Consider the following 16,836-nt stretch of genomic DNA (forward strand, 5'->3'; position numbering starts at 1 on the left):
GCAGCAGGAGTGAGAGCAACAGCTTCTTTCTCCCTCACCCCAGAAGAGCTGGTTGCAGCTAAGCATGATGTGGACAGAGAAAGAACATTGTCCTTCCTTTGCTCCGATTAAAACTGATTGATTACATACAAACTAAAAGCAAAAAAAAAAAAAAAAAAAAAAAAAAAGAGGCCAATCCTCAACCCATACCAGTTTTAAGTATCTTCCCAACCAAGTTCAAATACTGGGAAAGAAACACTAAAGGTCAATTATCTAAAGGTGGGGCAGAAAAGAGAAAGCAGGAGGCAGCAGGGACACCCGACCACTGCAGGAGCACGAGCGCAGGACCCCCAGGACAAAGCCACCGAGGGCGAACTGGAGAGGCAGGACCTGGCCAGCATGGAGAAGCTCCCACGGGGTGGCCAGCTGGCAGCGGACGGTGGGAACACGAAGATAAAAGCTCTCATACATCATATTTAATAAGAGTTTTGCTCCAGTGGCTCTCCGGAAGGACAGCTGCTCCCTGCAACAGCATCTCAGCCCGCGGGGCGCTCAGCGATACAACTGGCAAACGCTATGATCTAGAGTTGAAGATTAGGGCCCACCCAACACCATCTCTTCTGACTGCAAGCTGGAGAACAGAGTAACTGACAAACCGTCTTAAGAAAATGATTTTTATTTCTTTTTTTTTTTTAATTTCTTTTTTTTTCCTTTTTCTCAAGATCTGATGTTTACAGATACACCTTTATTTCTGATAATATAGCTTCGCAGCAATAAAAATCACAATGCAGCTAGCAGAGCAGCTGAACTAAGACCCATAAATACCAGCACAGAAAACAATGGACAACCACCAATATTTCTATACATGAACTATTATTTTAATGTCACATTTTGACAATTGTAAATGGTCTACAGAATGTATGTGGGCAAAAGGCAATAAGTGAGTCTTTTGAAACACTAGATGTATAATAAACAGCGCATTATCAACATTTACATGATTCACATCAAATTGATGACATCCTAAATGTATTCCTTTTAAAGGATAGAGATTTTTCAATAAAATATTACATTTCATTTAATACTCTGGTACAATACTTCATACATTGCAGGAAAAAAATAAATGCAAGGTCTATTCCACCTAGTAAGAGGATCCTTTTTCATTAGTCTTTAGTACTGTAATAAAAAAAAAAAATCACAATAATGTCATAAATAAACAGGCTTGAAATTATTTATTACGTTTCACTATTTAGAAGGGAGAAATTAAAAATTAATTTGAAATAAGAAAGTTATGGGTAGAAAATCAAAACCTGACAACACATCCTAGTACCAGCTGTGATTTTTCCCATCCCTACAACAAAAAAAGGAAACAGGTTTTATAACTTCATTAGCCTTACCCTAGTTAATCGTGTTTCAAACACATATCTTAAGAGGAAAAAGTAAAGTTTGGTCAGGATTAATAGGAGAACCAATCAGTCCTAACAACAGTTAGCTGAAATTAAAGTGTATGCTATAAAACATTCAGTAAATGAAGTCTGCAGCAAATTCATGCTGGCATAAATTATTGTGCCTCGGGTTAAAGTTTCCCTTGTGGTATAAAGTCTTCTACAACAGAACACTTCAGAACTGCATCCCTTTTCCATTCCATTGATACAGCAAAAGCTTGCAAATCAATGCTTAAAATTTATTCTCTAAAAACTCACTAGAAATACATGAAACCCACATTCATTTATCTCCCCTGAACCAAAGGACGTTTCTCTTTCTTGCTTCGTCCGTCATAAACCCCAGCCATTCTTTCAAAGAATTTTTAAAAATGCTTTAAGAATCATCCCTCTCTTGCTGGTGCATGAAAGGCAGATTTTATTTTGCAAGGTCTCCCCTTTGGCGCTCAGCAGGGCCTAACACTCCAGTAAAGAAAGGAGTATTTATTCACAATCTTTCAGATTCTGTTCCCCCCTCGTTGACATTCTTCCACCATATGCTCCCCAGGATTAATACGCATTCTGCAGTAAGAATTCCCTGGTTCCAAGGGAAGGAAAAAAAAAAAAAAAAATCCTACAGCGGCAGGTTTAAAACAGCTAAAATGAGGTCATAAGAGGCAACTTTATGTTGGCCATGGAACTGATTGCTGCTTATACAGGTCAATCTTTTAAGACACATCACATTAACTGAGTTCAGATTCATTCAGGATCCTTCTCTCCTTTCTCTTGGCTTTTCCCCTGACTTTTCAGCTTGGTGCAGAATAGCTCCAAACCTGAACATGTGTTCCACCTTGCGATAACGTATGAAGCATAGAATTTGTCTAACTTTGCACAAAGTTTTAGACAAGTATTGAATTGCTGTCAATTGCTCTATACAAATACCAACACTCATAACTGATCCCTGTTGAGCAGGATGAAGCTGTAAATAGGGACAGGAGAGGAAGCAGGTGATGTAGAATAGGTATCTCACTACCTAACGAACAGATTTCTCTCTCAGCACGACTAGAAATTTTAGATCTAGAAAGGGCACCAGTATTTACGACTAAAGTATAAGGCTATGACATTAGAACACGTATTATGGTACGCTGGTGACAGGAGTTCCAAAAAAAACCCAAAGCCTCAAAAGACAAAAAGGACAATAGGCAAAGTAACAAAATTCTGCTAAACATTAAAGAAGCACCTTCATTCAGTTCAAACAAAGTGTTCAAATATTTGATTTTGCAAAGCATTCTCAGGAAAAGGTAATGTAATCTCCCACTTAACCTTTCACAAAGCTGCATTAATTACATTCCAGGCTTTAGCATAATTTCACTAGTAAGGCCAATAATGCAATTCCGTTGGCCCTGCACCCTTGCATACAGCAATTTAATGCAGCGTTCACCATCTGCACCTGCTGTACGAAAATGGCAATAATTCCTTAACACCATTTAAGCCACAGAACTTCCCCAGAAACACGGGGAAAGACATTGGTAAGACACCAGCGGTACCCACTCCTAGGGACCGATTCTGCCATTAATGCACACGCGCAGCTGCTAATGGCTTCAAGGGGAGCCTCTGGTCCAGATAATTGGACAGAGCAAAGTGAAGAAACCCAATTAAGTGGCAGTTTAACAGCAGTTCTTCCTTCTAGGCTCTCTAGAAGAGGACTTTGTCTCATTGACAACAATCGGAAGTGGTTTCAGATGGACGTGATTTTTTTAATCTAACAGGGACAGCAAATTCAATGCAGCTCTGAAAGGCACTTCAGGTAGAAGGGTAATAAACTCCTGCCCGATGGAACGAACCAGAACAAGCCTGCTGGCCTTCCTGCCCCTGCTGCCCTTTTCAACTAAGGCAATTTGAGTGGATAGCTAGCTTCCATGCACTGCTTCCCCCGCGCAACTTTAATTTAGCCACTGACACTAGCATAAGGCCTTACTAAAAAAACAGAAGGCTCAACATCTTCCACCTCCCCAGCAGAAGGGGAAAAGGCTTACCTTATACTAAGGTAACAGCCCGCACGGTGCGTTACTTGTTTCACTGTTCTTAATATGCTGGCAAGGTGTCATCATGCAACTTTTTAAAAATACCTTAACTCTACAAGTTCAATCTCTTGCTCAACAGACGAACACAGACAAATTAACATAGACAGTGTCCTCACAAACCACCAGGCCACTGCGGCTTTTGAGAGATACAGTAAATTTCTATTTTGGGTAGAGATCACGTAAAAGAAATTTTGTTTGATGTAAAGGCTACCTTGCATAATTAGTCAAAAATAGCCCATCCAGCCACTCAGCTAAGTCGTAATCAAAGCCATCAATTATCACAAAAAGCACCTTCATATCAATAACTGCCCACCCCTATGAAACTCAGTCTGAGCTTGAAATGTATTAGGACTAATTTTGTCATGTAGGTGATTCTATTCACACTGGTGATCCACTGTTTTCAAACAATCAAGTATTGTTCCCATCAGTATTTTACATTAGTGTAACGGATTTATCTGTATCATTGCTCTCCCACCACCCCACCCCACCCCCCACCCCCCCCCAAAAAAAAAATAAATCCCACAACTGCTCAAATAAGGAAAAAACCCAACTAATAGCCATACTGTGAAACAAAAATACTATTTAAAAAACAAATGGATGACAGTCCAATGGTTTGCTGGATTCAAAACTGACTCTACAAAGTAGTTGTCTACATTGTAGAAACGATTTCCTTTTATTTGGAAAATGAGCAATTGTAAATCAGGTATCGGAGAGAAGAGATATAAACAATCTTTAGATGGTCTTAAGTTTTGCCTACTGTTGAAGGATTAAAACCGTAAATAAAAAGGTACCAAGCCCTCAGAGTTCACCGTTCATGTGAAGCTTCTTCTATCTCTTTCTTGACCTTTTTAAAAACCATATTCATTTCTGGGAAAAGAAGGGAGAAGAAAATAAAAGTTACTTAGGAAAAAAACCTGCAGTTATTTCTTATTCTGACATTATACATATAAATGCTTAATTTTGACTCAAGAAAGCCTTAAACTCAACCAAAAGCCTCCAACCTTGCTTATAAACCACGTGGTACTTCGGCTTTAGAAGATGAGATTGCGTATAGACTTGAAGAAGATCCCTGGACTAAATGATGAAACATGGTTACCAAATGGAAAAGGGAAAATAAGATTTCTGAGGTCTTTGAAAACACAGCGGGGAAGGTGACGAAAGGCTTTAGATTAGAATCCAAAAGAAGTCAATGACTAAAAAAACCTTTAAATTCAAAGCCCATTCACAGCCCAATAACCAAAGTATCAGATATTGGTTATTAGCTAATAACCGATAATATAGATATATATTCAGTTGTCTGATTGCAAGAACCAAATTATAACAGATATTTAAAACTTAACAAAAAGAATCTACAGATTTCTCTCCCAGCAAAACCAAGGATTTAATTTTTACTAGCATGACAAAAATACTACAACTGCTCACAGCACACAGGCACAGCAGCAACGTCGCTTATAGCATCTTTTATGAGGCTGAGCATGAGATTAAGTGTTCTTTGAATCTCTTTAGATGCACGCAAATCCTTAGCATTGACCAGGAGCAAAGATCACTCACAAAAGACACGGAAAATTCAGACTGCAGTTGCTACTCATCTTTCGCTAGCATGCCGAATTTCAGTCTCCTGAATAATACAGACTTTCAACTTCTGTCACGGGTGAGTCAGAGCATGACAACAAAGGCCAAACTACCAAGCTGATATTCCACGTTGTTTTGAAAAGGTAGTCACAGACACAACTCAATCAAAATTAGCTTCTGGTATTTAAATGCCCCAAGGGGGCTAGACTGCGTGCATTTCAGGCAACAGAAAGTCCTTCCTATAGTTCTTCTCATAGTTCAGGTTTGTGTACGTTTTTTCCTAACCTCACAACTCCAGGCTGGATAAGCACGCTCACTCCTGAACACACATACCTGCCTTAGCATGGAAGTCTCTGTACATCTTCTCATCTGAAACTCTTCTGCTGTTGCATCAGCCCCACATTTTCATATACTCTAGCACTATCTTCTCGCATTCTGAAATGAAACAAATAGTTACAGTCCAAAGAATCTAGTTTGAGAAAACCGCATTTGTACACACCAATGCAATTCAGTAATAATTTATTGTGCTCAATTTAGTTTAAGAGCAAAGCACAGGGCAACAACAGTCTAGGGCAGATTCTGTGATAACTCATTCTCATGAGGTCCCTGAAGATTACTTAGTACAGTTCAAAACTTATGCACTAACAACAGAAGTAAACTTACTCTGGACACGTTGGGGTTGGGGTACAGGGTGGAAGAGGGCTCTGATCCCCACTTGTCTGGTCCGATAAAGAATATTTAATGTTTGTGTATTCGTGACCTTTTCTCTTACTCTTCTGTGAAGCAAAACACAACAAAAAGCCAGGTTTTGAATTACTAATAGAAAACAATCAATGAAATAACACAGAAATTACATGTATGACTACCCATGTATGTTTTTAGAAGAAAGGTTTGTCTATGAATGGAAGAGAGCTCAATTCTGTAGATAACACACACAACATGGACAGGACCTAAAGGTTGGCTTTAGCTATTTGTTATAAGACCTGAAAAGCCGCACTTTTCAACCTTCCTCTTTCCACCACCATCTCCAGCAGAACGGACCAACCTTATGAACCAACACTCGTACGCAGTGTTCATCTTACTTGGCAGAAGAAACCCCACTTCATTCTTTAATATTTAGACGGCACCAGCCAGTGGGCTTCCCACTGACCTTACTTCCAGCTTGGAGATGTGGCCAAAAGACTAACAACGTTGTTTGCAAGATCTCTAATAAAACACCATCTTAGCCCATTAGGTTTGATATAAAAAGCACCCAAGCTGTTATTTGTATTCTGCAGCATATGTTACAAGCTGTAGCCAATTGTGCTGGCATTCATCTGAAGCTACTGAAGGCTCCAGCAAGCGAAGCTACACTAGAAAGAAAGGGGATGTGGCTCTTTTTCCTTTTCAAGATAAACGTTCATAACACACGCATGCACTGAAACCTACATATAAATTAAAGCCTCACTTTTAAAGTTTTCAGAATAGTGGGCTTGGGGTGGTGGTTGTATTTTTGTTGGGTTTTTTGGGGGGGTTGGTTTTGTTTGTTTGTGGTTGTTTGGGGTTTTTTTAATGCTCAAACAAGTACTAAATAACCAGCCCGAATCAATCTCGCAACAGAGGTTGTCAGAGCCTCTGGGGAGTCCTGGCTGCCGAGTTTCCATTAAGAACATTCTGTAGCAATGTAGATTGAAGTTTTTCCAAGACAGTCTTCTGAGACTTGCTCAAAACTTGCTCAACTTGTTCTGTTGTTTTAGTGAACTTCTCCCCTCTCAGCCTCCTGCTTAGCCCTGACAAATCACTTTGAAATAGACCACCAGTCCAGCTCAATTACCTGGAAGGTTAATGCTAAAAGATAAGATTTAAACAAAATGCAAAGGTTCAAACTCTGCTGCATTCTACAGTGTTACGGCTACAAACCCCTCCCCTGCCAACAATAATTCTGAAGCCCAAAACTTGGGCTTGATTTCCACCTCCCACCCCAAACTGCATAATGAATGGCAGTTCCAGTTACAGATGTAACAAGTACAGTAAAAGCAATTTTAAAAGAATCAGTCAGTTTTTCTAGTATTTAAGCTGATAGAAACAGATAAAAACAAGCCAAGAAAAAGTAGATATCCGTCTTCTCTTCCTTCTGCTTCATTCACTGTAATTATCCTTTCTAATTCAGAATAAGAGAAATGTGGTAAGAACTACTTGTTTCCTAGCTATAAGAGAATATACGCATTTCTATGGGGCCGGGGGGGGGGGGGGGGACTAAACCAAATTAACTTTGCTTTTCTTCTATGCTTGTAAGAAGACAAGCAATATTTAACACAACACTTAACTCTGAAAACTTGAGGCTCTCCGCGTTGCAATGCAAGAGGGAAAGGTGGGAGAGCAGGGAATTTTTTTCCAAACAAAAAGGAGGCATATCTATGTGACGGGATGCAGCTATTCACATACCCACTTCTTCAGTCCAGCTGGTTGCGGGTCCTACAACAGGCTAACTAATGTGACTACCACGTTTCTTATCAAAAAAGAAAGCCTGTGTTCATCCAGACTGAAAAGCAGACAGGGAGCACGATCTCATGTTGTTTCCTACAAAGATGCCCTAATTGACATCATTTTTTTTTCCCCAGCTGTCACTGTTTGCAACTGCAATTAAAGCAAGTACAGAGAAGAACGTTCTAGAAGTTAAAAGTTTCTCAAAATACATCATTTCATTCCCAAACTATCTTATTGGGGTGAAATTCAAGCATTCTGCACAGTATTCTACTACTCAGCCAATTTGGTTTTTCTGCTCTATCAAAATGTGCTTTGGAGCATTCCCAATTCACCATGGTTCTTTCAGGACATTAGTTCCTATAGTCACCACAAAGCTTTGCTTTTGTCTGAGAATTTCTATATTGTTTTATTCTTGTAGCTGCCACTAGCCCTAGTTCAAGGTCAAAACCTCCTGAAATAAAGCAATGTTCTATTTCTAGTTTCTCAAACTTTTATACCTGTGCCTTCTGAGCTAGTAACGGAATAGAAGATGAAACAGAACTAACTGAGCCTCATCACTACAGGAGAAATACACTGCTCCACGCAATATCAAAATACTATTCAAAACCCATTACAATGATCAAGAGAGAGTTACAGATCTACTTTGTAAATGGCAGCAGCAGAAAGAGACCATTTTCAAAAAGCTGAGGATACAAGGCTTCCGTAATTACGCACACAGAGATATGATGCAGCTCTAAAGCGAAGTGAGACAACAAAGCCAGGAAAAAAAGAGAGTACACCTGAGGGATTTCTTGTTCTTCACTTTGTGTCTAATCACCATCAGAGCATACAACAGCTGTCCTGGGGAGAGGAAAAAAGTCTCTATCCTCTCTGCTGAACAGTGCATCTACATCATGTAGGCAAATACAAAATAAGCTCTGCCACACTCCAAAGCAGCCAGAAGCCAGACAGGAGTGCCAAGCCCGAGCTGGCACACTCCATCTCTAAAGAGGGATGACATCTCACACCTGGCACTGCGCTAATCATGCAGCTCCCCACAGCTGCCCCATCACTTGGGGGGTTTATGTCCTTCTGAGCAGCAAGCCAGCTGCAGAAGGAAAGATACTGAAATTCCGAAACAAAAAGATAAAAATCCCAAATGACCACAGGTTAGGGCAGAGAAAGCAACAGTGAGTAGAACGTCAGTTCTTTATTACAAAACGAGGTAACTTCTCTAAAAAACAGTAAAAGAATTTGAGTGCAATGAAGTACTTAACCAGGAAGAGTGAAGTGAAGGTCTTGTGGTTGCCACGACATGTTCCAAAACTTTCCTCATCTTACTATACCAAATCACGCCTTTAACCGCTTTTTGTTGGACACTACACTGCAAGATCACCACGCTCATTCTGTAATCTTTCAGTCTGATATACTTACCTCTTAATAATAAACACGTACTTTAAGACTCAAAAATCGGTCAAATTGGCATTTGGTTATCAAATTTAGAAATACAGTTAACAGATTTGAAATCTCTTTAAAACTCAACAGAGCGCAAGGTTCTGTATTAATTAACAGAGCCTTATCTTTTATTCTTCTTGCATAGAAAACTAGATAATATTAAGGGAATTTGAGATCTGGGGTGCAGGGGCTGGGGGACAAGTCCCATACACGCAAGCATTTTCATGGAAGGTAAACCAGCACTGGTTGCAATCATATGTAGAAGTCTCTCAGACTGTTCATTTTCTACCTCTGCCAGTGGCCAAACGCAGTTTTTATTTTAGAGTTTTCTAATTCCACCTCATAGTTTAAGTAATTCTTAAGCATAACGAATGGAAATATAGGCTAACTTCTCCAAATAGGGTTAACAGGTTACAGACACAGCCTTTTCACGAGGCATTGGTTATACAGTCAGCAATCATGCCTCCAAAAGTCACAGGCAGCAAACGAGCTACTCTGCTCCCTGTTCAAATGATAACACGTTCCTGTGTAACATTTTATACTTGGGACAAATGTACCTGCTCCTCTTCAATTCTGCGCTGTAGCGTTTCAATGTAGTGCTGTACTGCCATGTAAATAAATCTGTACTGTGCTTCTGTCTGAACCATTCCTGACCGTTGCGATCTCACCATCTGAATGGTCTTTGGAACGTCAATATCACAGTCCACACCTAGGAAGAATCATCATAATGTTAAGAAGAGTAAAATAAACTTTGTCTTTGGACAAGAGATTAGTCTCATCTTCCGGCAGAACACAGTTTAGTTGAATGATCCTGCAATAAGCAAAACTGCTAACATTTAGCACAAAGGATTTGTCCTTTACAACTAATACAAAGATCTGTAGAACTGTAACATAATGTGGAAAGCTGTCCTGGGGGAGAAAACTGCATCACCTCACACTGTTCCAAGATGACTTTAAATCCAACACAGGTCAACATACACACCGACTTTGTGTTTATGTTTATACATAAATACAACACCATCCTCCGAAAACAAGTTACTCAAATTCAGCGTGCATGAGTACATTGACAGCCACACACTCATGAATCATTTTAAAAGAAAAATAAATGATAAATATAATCAGAAAAATATAATCAGACTCCTGGGTAATCCTCAGCTGAAAGTTTTCACTATGCTGAACTAGAGCAGTGTTCCCGCACTTTGACTCCAGCTAAGTCAAGTAGAATGAGCAAGTCCCTCCTACGCCAAACACACGCGTACTTTGTGGCATCACTAGAATCCCTCTATTCTACAAACACTCCCATTGTTTTATTGTGATGTATCTGCCAATGTCCCACAGGAAAATAAAAGTGTGGGGGGGAAACCTACCTTTTTCTCTGATTATGTCAATAAGAATATCAATCACAATGAAAGTTCCTGTTCGCCCAATCCCAGCACTGTAAAAAGGGGGGGGAAAAAGGTTAGTTGTTTTGCTCTTTCTGAACACTCATCAAAACGCTAGTCCAAGTAAGAGTTTAACATTAAGAGACATTAGACTTCCGAATTATAGCCAGAGTCAAACCAAGCCACACGCAGCCAAAAGTAACTAGAGACCTAATCAATGTCAGATGGAAGAGACAGAAGTCATAACAGCACTTATGACTAACGAACTCCACGGGCCTAGACAGCAAGCAGCAGCAGAGGTGCAGTGCATCACCATACCTGCAGTGGACCACAACTGGTCCCGCATCAGAAATGCTCTCCTGTTTATGGTGCACCTCCTCTAGGAAGTCAAGTACACCACCTGGGTCACTTGGGACTCCATGATCAGGCCAAGTTCTGAAGTGATATTGCCAGACTGTTCTCTCTGTGTTCCCCTGGAAGGAAGATGCCAACATGTGAAAACAACATCCTTCAGATCAAAATCCATCTATGTGCTAAAGTTGAGTCAGATCAGAAGGCGGCATATTCCAACCTGCTGATCAGTATCCACAGCACCACAACTCTCAAAGGAGGGAACATGCCAGAGTTCTTCCTGGCCTGACAAGTCAAATCACACCACCTGCTTCCTCAGCTCCCTCTTTCACATGCAGTTGTTTCCAACAACATTTCCATCTTCACCTTTAGAAGCCATGGCAAAGTTCCATCTGAGGGTGACCAAGAGCTTCATCTGCCATACTCATCATTCATTCCTAGTGGCACTTACCTTACGCGCTTCTTCCCACTCAGTTCTATCCCATGGGCATACCAATCTAATACATCCTGCTTGCTTGCTTCTTACACAATTCTTTTTGCACCCTGATCCAAATTGTCCCTTAACAAAGAAGTGCTATTTTGACACTAGTTCACTGTTTCCTTCCTCATCTTTTTTATTGCTTCCCTTAAGTGTACTTCCTGTGTACTTGGACCCACACAGAGCTATCTCTGTGTAAGGGAGCAAATGCCTGGCTAGACTTCAGTGCAGTTACTTAAAAGCATCATCCCTCTTTCCAAATTTCCTCAAAGCTCTGCAGCCATGCATCTCCTGCCAAAAAGTGCTTACGTAGAAGAACCTTCAATTATCCCAAGGACAAAGAGAAAGATGTATGGAACCAAACCTGGAGCTTCAAAGAAAGAGACAGGGCTCAATTTATTAGTCTCTTAGTGCTTTTATTGATTCCAAACAAACGGTCTACTTCTGAAAATTTTTTTTGTGATCTGCAACCTGAATTAAAAGGACAGATTTACTAACATACTTACTTGCCCAACTTTAGAAAGCTTAAGTTCTCTTAGTGTGTAATCGTGTGCTGCACTCTCCTTAACATTCCTAACACGCATAACACCATACTCCTTTAGGGAATATTCATCAGGCCAGTACTTGACGCACTTACTCTGCAAAATTACAAAAAAAGGAGTAATCAGTAAGAAGGCAGCTGCTTCGTAAACTGGTTAACACACACATTTCTGAAGCTTTCTGTTCTGAATACATAGAGCACAATTACTAGCGCCAACTGAACAGCTGGCTGACACGGTAAAGAGGTAAAGTACATTTTAGGGGGAAGTTTCTCTTCCCTATGACAAACACCAGATGATTCCAAAGAGGTACAGGCAATCTCTCCTTTTAGCAGCTTTCATGATCATCCTAGTACCTGCTTTGCCTCAGTAGTTTCAAAACCCAGGGACCAAAATACTGTTACTTGTATCTCCAACCCAACTACGGGTTTCGAAATACTGAGAACTTCCAGTGGAATGCTGCAGTCTTACAGGCTGTTCTACAAACAAAACTCAACAGTCTGTAAAATAAATACAGGTCAAAGGTATAAGCCGTTTTTAGCAGAAATTAAACTTGGATGCTTGCTTTTTCATCAGTTGGAGCAGAAAGGGCAACATAGCTCTCCGATACAATCACCAAAGAATTGCTCCCTGTGGCAGGGGACCAAAGCCTCCTGCATCTGTAGGTTTTGAAGTATAGAGCTTTTGGTGTGCTGCTTCTCTCTCAACATTATCTTTGGCCAGGGATATACTCCATCCACTGAAGAACAGGCTCACCTATTACTACTTTTATTTGGTTCCTGTAAAAGCCCAGGGAAGAGCAAATCCTGTTAGCCTCTGAATGTAATACAAGTCCACATGGTATCAAATGAGAACTTATAGTGTACCTGTATACATAGATACAGCTTCCAGCAACAGCAAATGCAGGCCAAACCCCGAGTACTACCGAGAAACATTTCCTATTTGCAGTTACTACTACATATTTGTGAGAAAACACGGCAAGAAGAAAGTCCCTTCTGCCAACACAAGATAGAGTAAGAGATGATTGAACACATGCTTTCCAGCCTACTTAGGCAACAAGATGCTTTTCTGTTACTTTTACCCTTCTTTCCCTGCCACCTCCAAAAAGGTACAAGCTGAAGAAAAGATGTTGGTCTTGGCACATGCCAACATAACTTGCAGTCTCAATACGGAACTGTGAACATGAGAGCAGTTCGTACAGCAGGTCTGAACAGTAACACACAATGTTAAAGCAAGCTTTAGTCTGACAGAGGGGATGCATGCATTATCAGCTCAATGGACTGCCCCCAAAACGCCACTAATTTAATTTTTAAGTATTTGCTGCTTCTACATTGCATTCTAAAGCAATATTCAGAACTCTGTGCAGATCTGAGATGTTTCATAGTTCCTCACTTCCTTAGGCAACATGCTCTTGAAGTCATCTCTGATGCAGAGGTTTGTCTCCTTCCTGCACATCTGAATGCATCTTGGCCTGAGATAAAAAGCTTTTCTTTTCTATCAGGACTGTTATTTGCAATTACCAAAGAAGTGAAATAGGCGTAAAAAAAAATAATAAAAAAGTAAATCAATGCATGTAGCACTAATTAAGTAATCAGACATTGAGATGTTCTATACAGCCAGAGCACAGAAAACGGGTTTAGGAAAATTTGGGAAGAATCATGGAGAAACTACAGAAGAGCACAGGTCATTCCATAGGTTACCACAAAAAAAAAAAAAAAAAAAAAAAAAAAAAAAAAAAAAAAAAAAAAAAAAAAAAAAAAGAAGAGAGAGTATGCAAGTCAACTCTTCCAAAGCAACCCTGTCATTTATTTCTCTTCTTCCAAGAGAAAGATCTAAGACGAAGGTCACCGGGAAGGAGTAGCACCTCCCTCATTCAGTGCAGCCTCAGGAAGGAAACACAAATCATGCCCTTTAATAAAGATGATGAATAGGCAGAAGTTTACAAAGCCTAAAAAAATCCATAAGACAGAGTCTAATGGTTTCTACAACCACCACCAATGGCAGCTTTGATACCTAGATTAGGAAGAGAAGCCCAAAAAATCTACTGCTATTTGTCTTCCATACATATATAGAAAGCCTCTTTTTCTGTGGCAGTGGTGAGGAACCCCTGCAATTATCAGTCACCCATAGAAAAACATTAGCTATCCTTTAAATTCAATTTTTTTCAAAAGTGACAGTCATCTAACAAGCTAACAACTTCCTATTCAGAACCAGATCATCAGATTATTGGAAAAAGTGGACAATGGTACGTAGAAAAAGTAAAGAAACTTAAAAAAATTTAAAAAAAAGAATAGAAACTGTTTACCAAACAGAAAAAAGATCAGAAGCAACACATTCCAAGGATAAAGCTATACTATACACAGGAATCGCTATGTGACCATTGCCAGAATATCAGTATTCAACTATTTCCTATTCTTTCCTGCCATATGTCATTAGACCCCAGAAACAAAGTAATAGCCTCAGATTAGCCAGAAGACAGCAAATAAGACAAGATCTCTGCACTTAAAAAGTAAAATGCATGTTCTTGGGATCCACCATTGCAGGAAAATTTCCTCTTTCAGAGCATTAAATACCGCCAGAGCAGTCCACAAGGGGCTCACAGATTCCTGAGGCTGAACAGGCAGCTGTGTTCATGCAGAACAGGGCAAACGACCCGACTTCAGGAATAAAAGTGTTAAATCACAGCTGGTTGAGGGATTCCTAACCAGCTACAGTTTCAGGCATAATCACTAGCTCAGCACGTAATAGGAATGTTATCAAATTCAAGCACAGAAAGTAAAGCCAGAAGAGCGAACAGCATTCTAGTACAGTCTAGTAAATGTGACTTGAATAAGGTGATTCTGGGGCAAGAGCTTTCACATTATATTGTAGTTTTTAGATAAGAAGCAATATCATCTAAATTCACTCTTATAGTAATAAAGTCCCACAATTCTGCTTTTCTAGTAAAGTCTACACAAGCTTGGAAAGCCAAAATAAATGGCAATACTTTTGTTACAGGAACAGGCAGTTTATCCCTTCAAGCAAGCAGAATGCCTGTTTGGCTACATCTCGCATTCCAGTGCCTCATTCCCTGAATAATTTTAAAATACATAGATTCACATTCAGTAGCTAAAACTTAATCATCCAAGCCTTAAAAACGGGAGGTCTGATGATATGATAGGAGTGTACCCTCAACTCCCACAAGCACCAATAAAAAAAGGACACTCAGCACCTTCCTGGTCTCCAAAGGCAGTGGTGGCGCACCAGATTTCAGCGTATAAATGAATATAACCAAGTCGGGTTAGTCCTTACTTGCATTCAAATGTCACGACCTTTCCTAAGGCCAGTTTGAGAGTCTGTTTTTACCTTTCCTCTTTCAACTTCTTTTGTTGTCATAACAATAACTCGAGAATTCTCCTGAAACACCATCCTCCAAAAATCATTCACTGTATTCTGTAGGCACCCTTGAGTAGCAATGTAGCTTTTTTTTGGCTTCGAGTTGTTGCACTTGGTTTCAAACTCAGGCTAGAGAAAAAACAATTTAACAAATGGTGACAAATGGTAACAAGACTAACTTGAATTTAGGTGAGCATGTTAAAGAGCAGACATGGGCTGTGCAAACAAGACTCCTGCAGGTAGGAATATACTTACCATAATAATATTAGCATTGATATAGTCTGAAACAGGTTCATTTGGATCACCATCATGTAGAACAACTCTGGTATGATCAACTGGAAGAATATATATGCATGTTAAGCACTTGCATCCTACAGTTGTGAACACACAGCTATTTTTAAATAACCCACAGAGAGGTACGTTTCTTACGGCTACCAGAAGCTATTAAATTATCAAACTCAGTAAATTAGTGGCTAGAATATTCAACCTTTCCTCTTTTGCTATTTCTTAAAACAAGTGGCCAGTTCACAGCAAGATCAAAACAAGTGCTCGTGCCCCCTAGTAACTCATGAGCACACGACAGTCAAGCACTAAGTCAAGGCAAATGTCCGCTGGATTTGCACCGCGCAGTTTCGTAACACAAATTAATCCTCTTAAATTTACGCATTCCAGTTTGGATGTGACGCTTTTAAATGAAAGCTGAAGATAAAAACAGTATTTGGGAATCGAAATATCAGTATCTACAAAGTCCAAATGCTTGAAAACAAATGGGAAACTGCATGGGCTCATACTGCCTACGTAAGAGGGGAAATTATCACTAAAGAGAAGAAAAAGCACAGTGGTGCTTAATTAACCCTGTATTTACGAGCTAAGAAAATAAAGAATAGAAAAGTAGCAGGCTTACATTATAATGAAAGAAATCAATACTTACAGGGTAAAATGTTTTTGTATCTATTTTTGTTTTTGTTTTCTTGACGCTGACCTTCTTTACGACTATAGAGAAGTTTGCATTCCTGCTGCTGTAAAGTCTAAATGAAAACAGCACAAATAAAGTTTAAATGATAAAGCACAGATAAAGTATGGATGTTTCACCATCATTATAGCGATCCTTTCTCACCAAAGTGATGATACTTGACTATAATGCCAGAAGGTCAAAGAAAGAGAGAGGGGTACTGGATTTCTCCGTTCAGACTTAGGACAGTATTGCTTCCAAGGTATGTAAGAAACACAGGAGCACGAGTGACAACGACGGGATTCCTCCAGGCCTTACCAGCCTTCTTCTGCCCCTTCAGCTACAGCAAATCTGTAGTAACGCTGCTGGAAAGCCCCCAAAACAAATCCCTGAGATTACAAAGGCTGCGTTACAGCAATGCCACAAGAGAGGATCCTTGCGAGCTGCTGCCAGACCAGCTCTAGACAGGCGAAGAGGAGGAAGGAGCACAGAGAAAACCCAACAAAACACATCAATACAAGCAACTGTATTTAAATAACAAGCACAGTGAAAAGTCCTTCAGTAGTTAGAAGCACAGTATTAGAAAGATATTCTTGTCTGTTCGCCCATAACAAAAGTCCACATGGGAATGCTACGGTATTTTCAAAGGTATGGATGGGATAGGTAAAGTGCCAATGTACAAACCACCACACCACAGCCACGTACCACTTCTTAAGTGCTCTAATTATTCTCTCCTACCAACACAGGGCCATTTCGCTAAACCAGCACAAAAAATTTGCACTGACTTTCTCGTATTACCCTGTTGG

At 39.9% G+C, this 16,836-nt stretch overlaps 1 protein-coding gene across 4 annotated transcripts in view; it reads right to left on the minus strand.

The window, feature by feature from the left end:
- Nucleotides 1–835: 835 nt before the first annotated feature.
- The window catches only part of PTPN11 (protein tyrosine phosphatase non-receptor type 11), a 28,803-nt gene continuing 12,802 nt past the window's right edge, over nt 836–16,836 (minus strand). The window contains exons 7-17 of one of the 4 annotated variants that reach the window (XM_054219331.1): nt 16,010–16,106; nt 15,334–15,413; nt 15,049–15,207; nt 11,671–11,802; nt 10,654–10,808; nt 10,321–10,388; nt 9,511–9,662; nt 5,717–5,829; nt 5,387–5,488; nt 4,273–4,348; nt 836–1,152 (exon numbers count right to left, since the gene is read on the minus strand). In XM_054219331.1, the coding sequence (XP_054075306.1) occupies nt 5,419–5,488; nt 5,717–5,829; nt 9,511–9,662; nt 10,321–10,388; nt 10,654–10,808; nt 11,671–11,802; nt 15,049–15,207; nt 15,334–15,413; nt 16,010–16,106 (1,026 nt within the window). In that variant the 3' untranslated portion in view covers nt 836–1,152; nt 4,273–4,348; nt 5,387–5,418. Of the gene's footprint in view, nt 1,996–4,272; nt 4,349–5,386; nt 5,489–5,716; nt 5,830–9,510; nt 9,663–10,320; nt 10,389–10,653; nt 10,809–11,670; nt 11,803–15,048; nt 15,208–15,333; nt 15,414–16,009; nt 16,107–16,836 lie in introns of those variants that run through there. The other 3 variants (XM_054219330.1, XM_054219332.1, XM_054219333.1) reach the window with 3 other exon arrangements.

The sequence above is a fragment of the Rissa tridactyla genome, chromosome 13 (assembly GCF_028500815.1).
Source record: "Rissa tridactyla isolate bRisTri1 chromosome 13, bRisTri1.patW.cur.20221130, whole genome shotgun sequence".
Classification (NCBI taxonomy): Eukaryota; Metazoa; Chordata; class Aves; order Charadriiformes; family Laridae; genus Rissa; species Rissa tridactyla.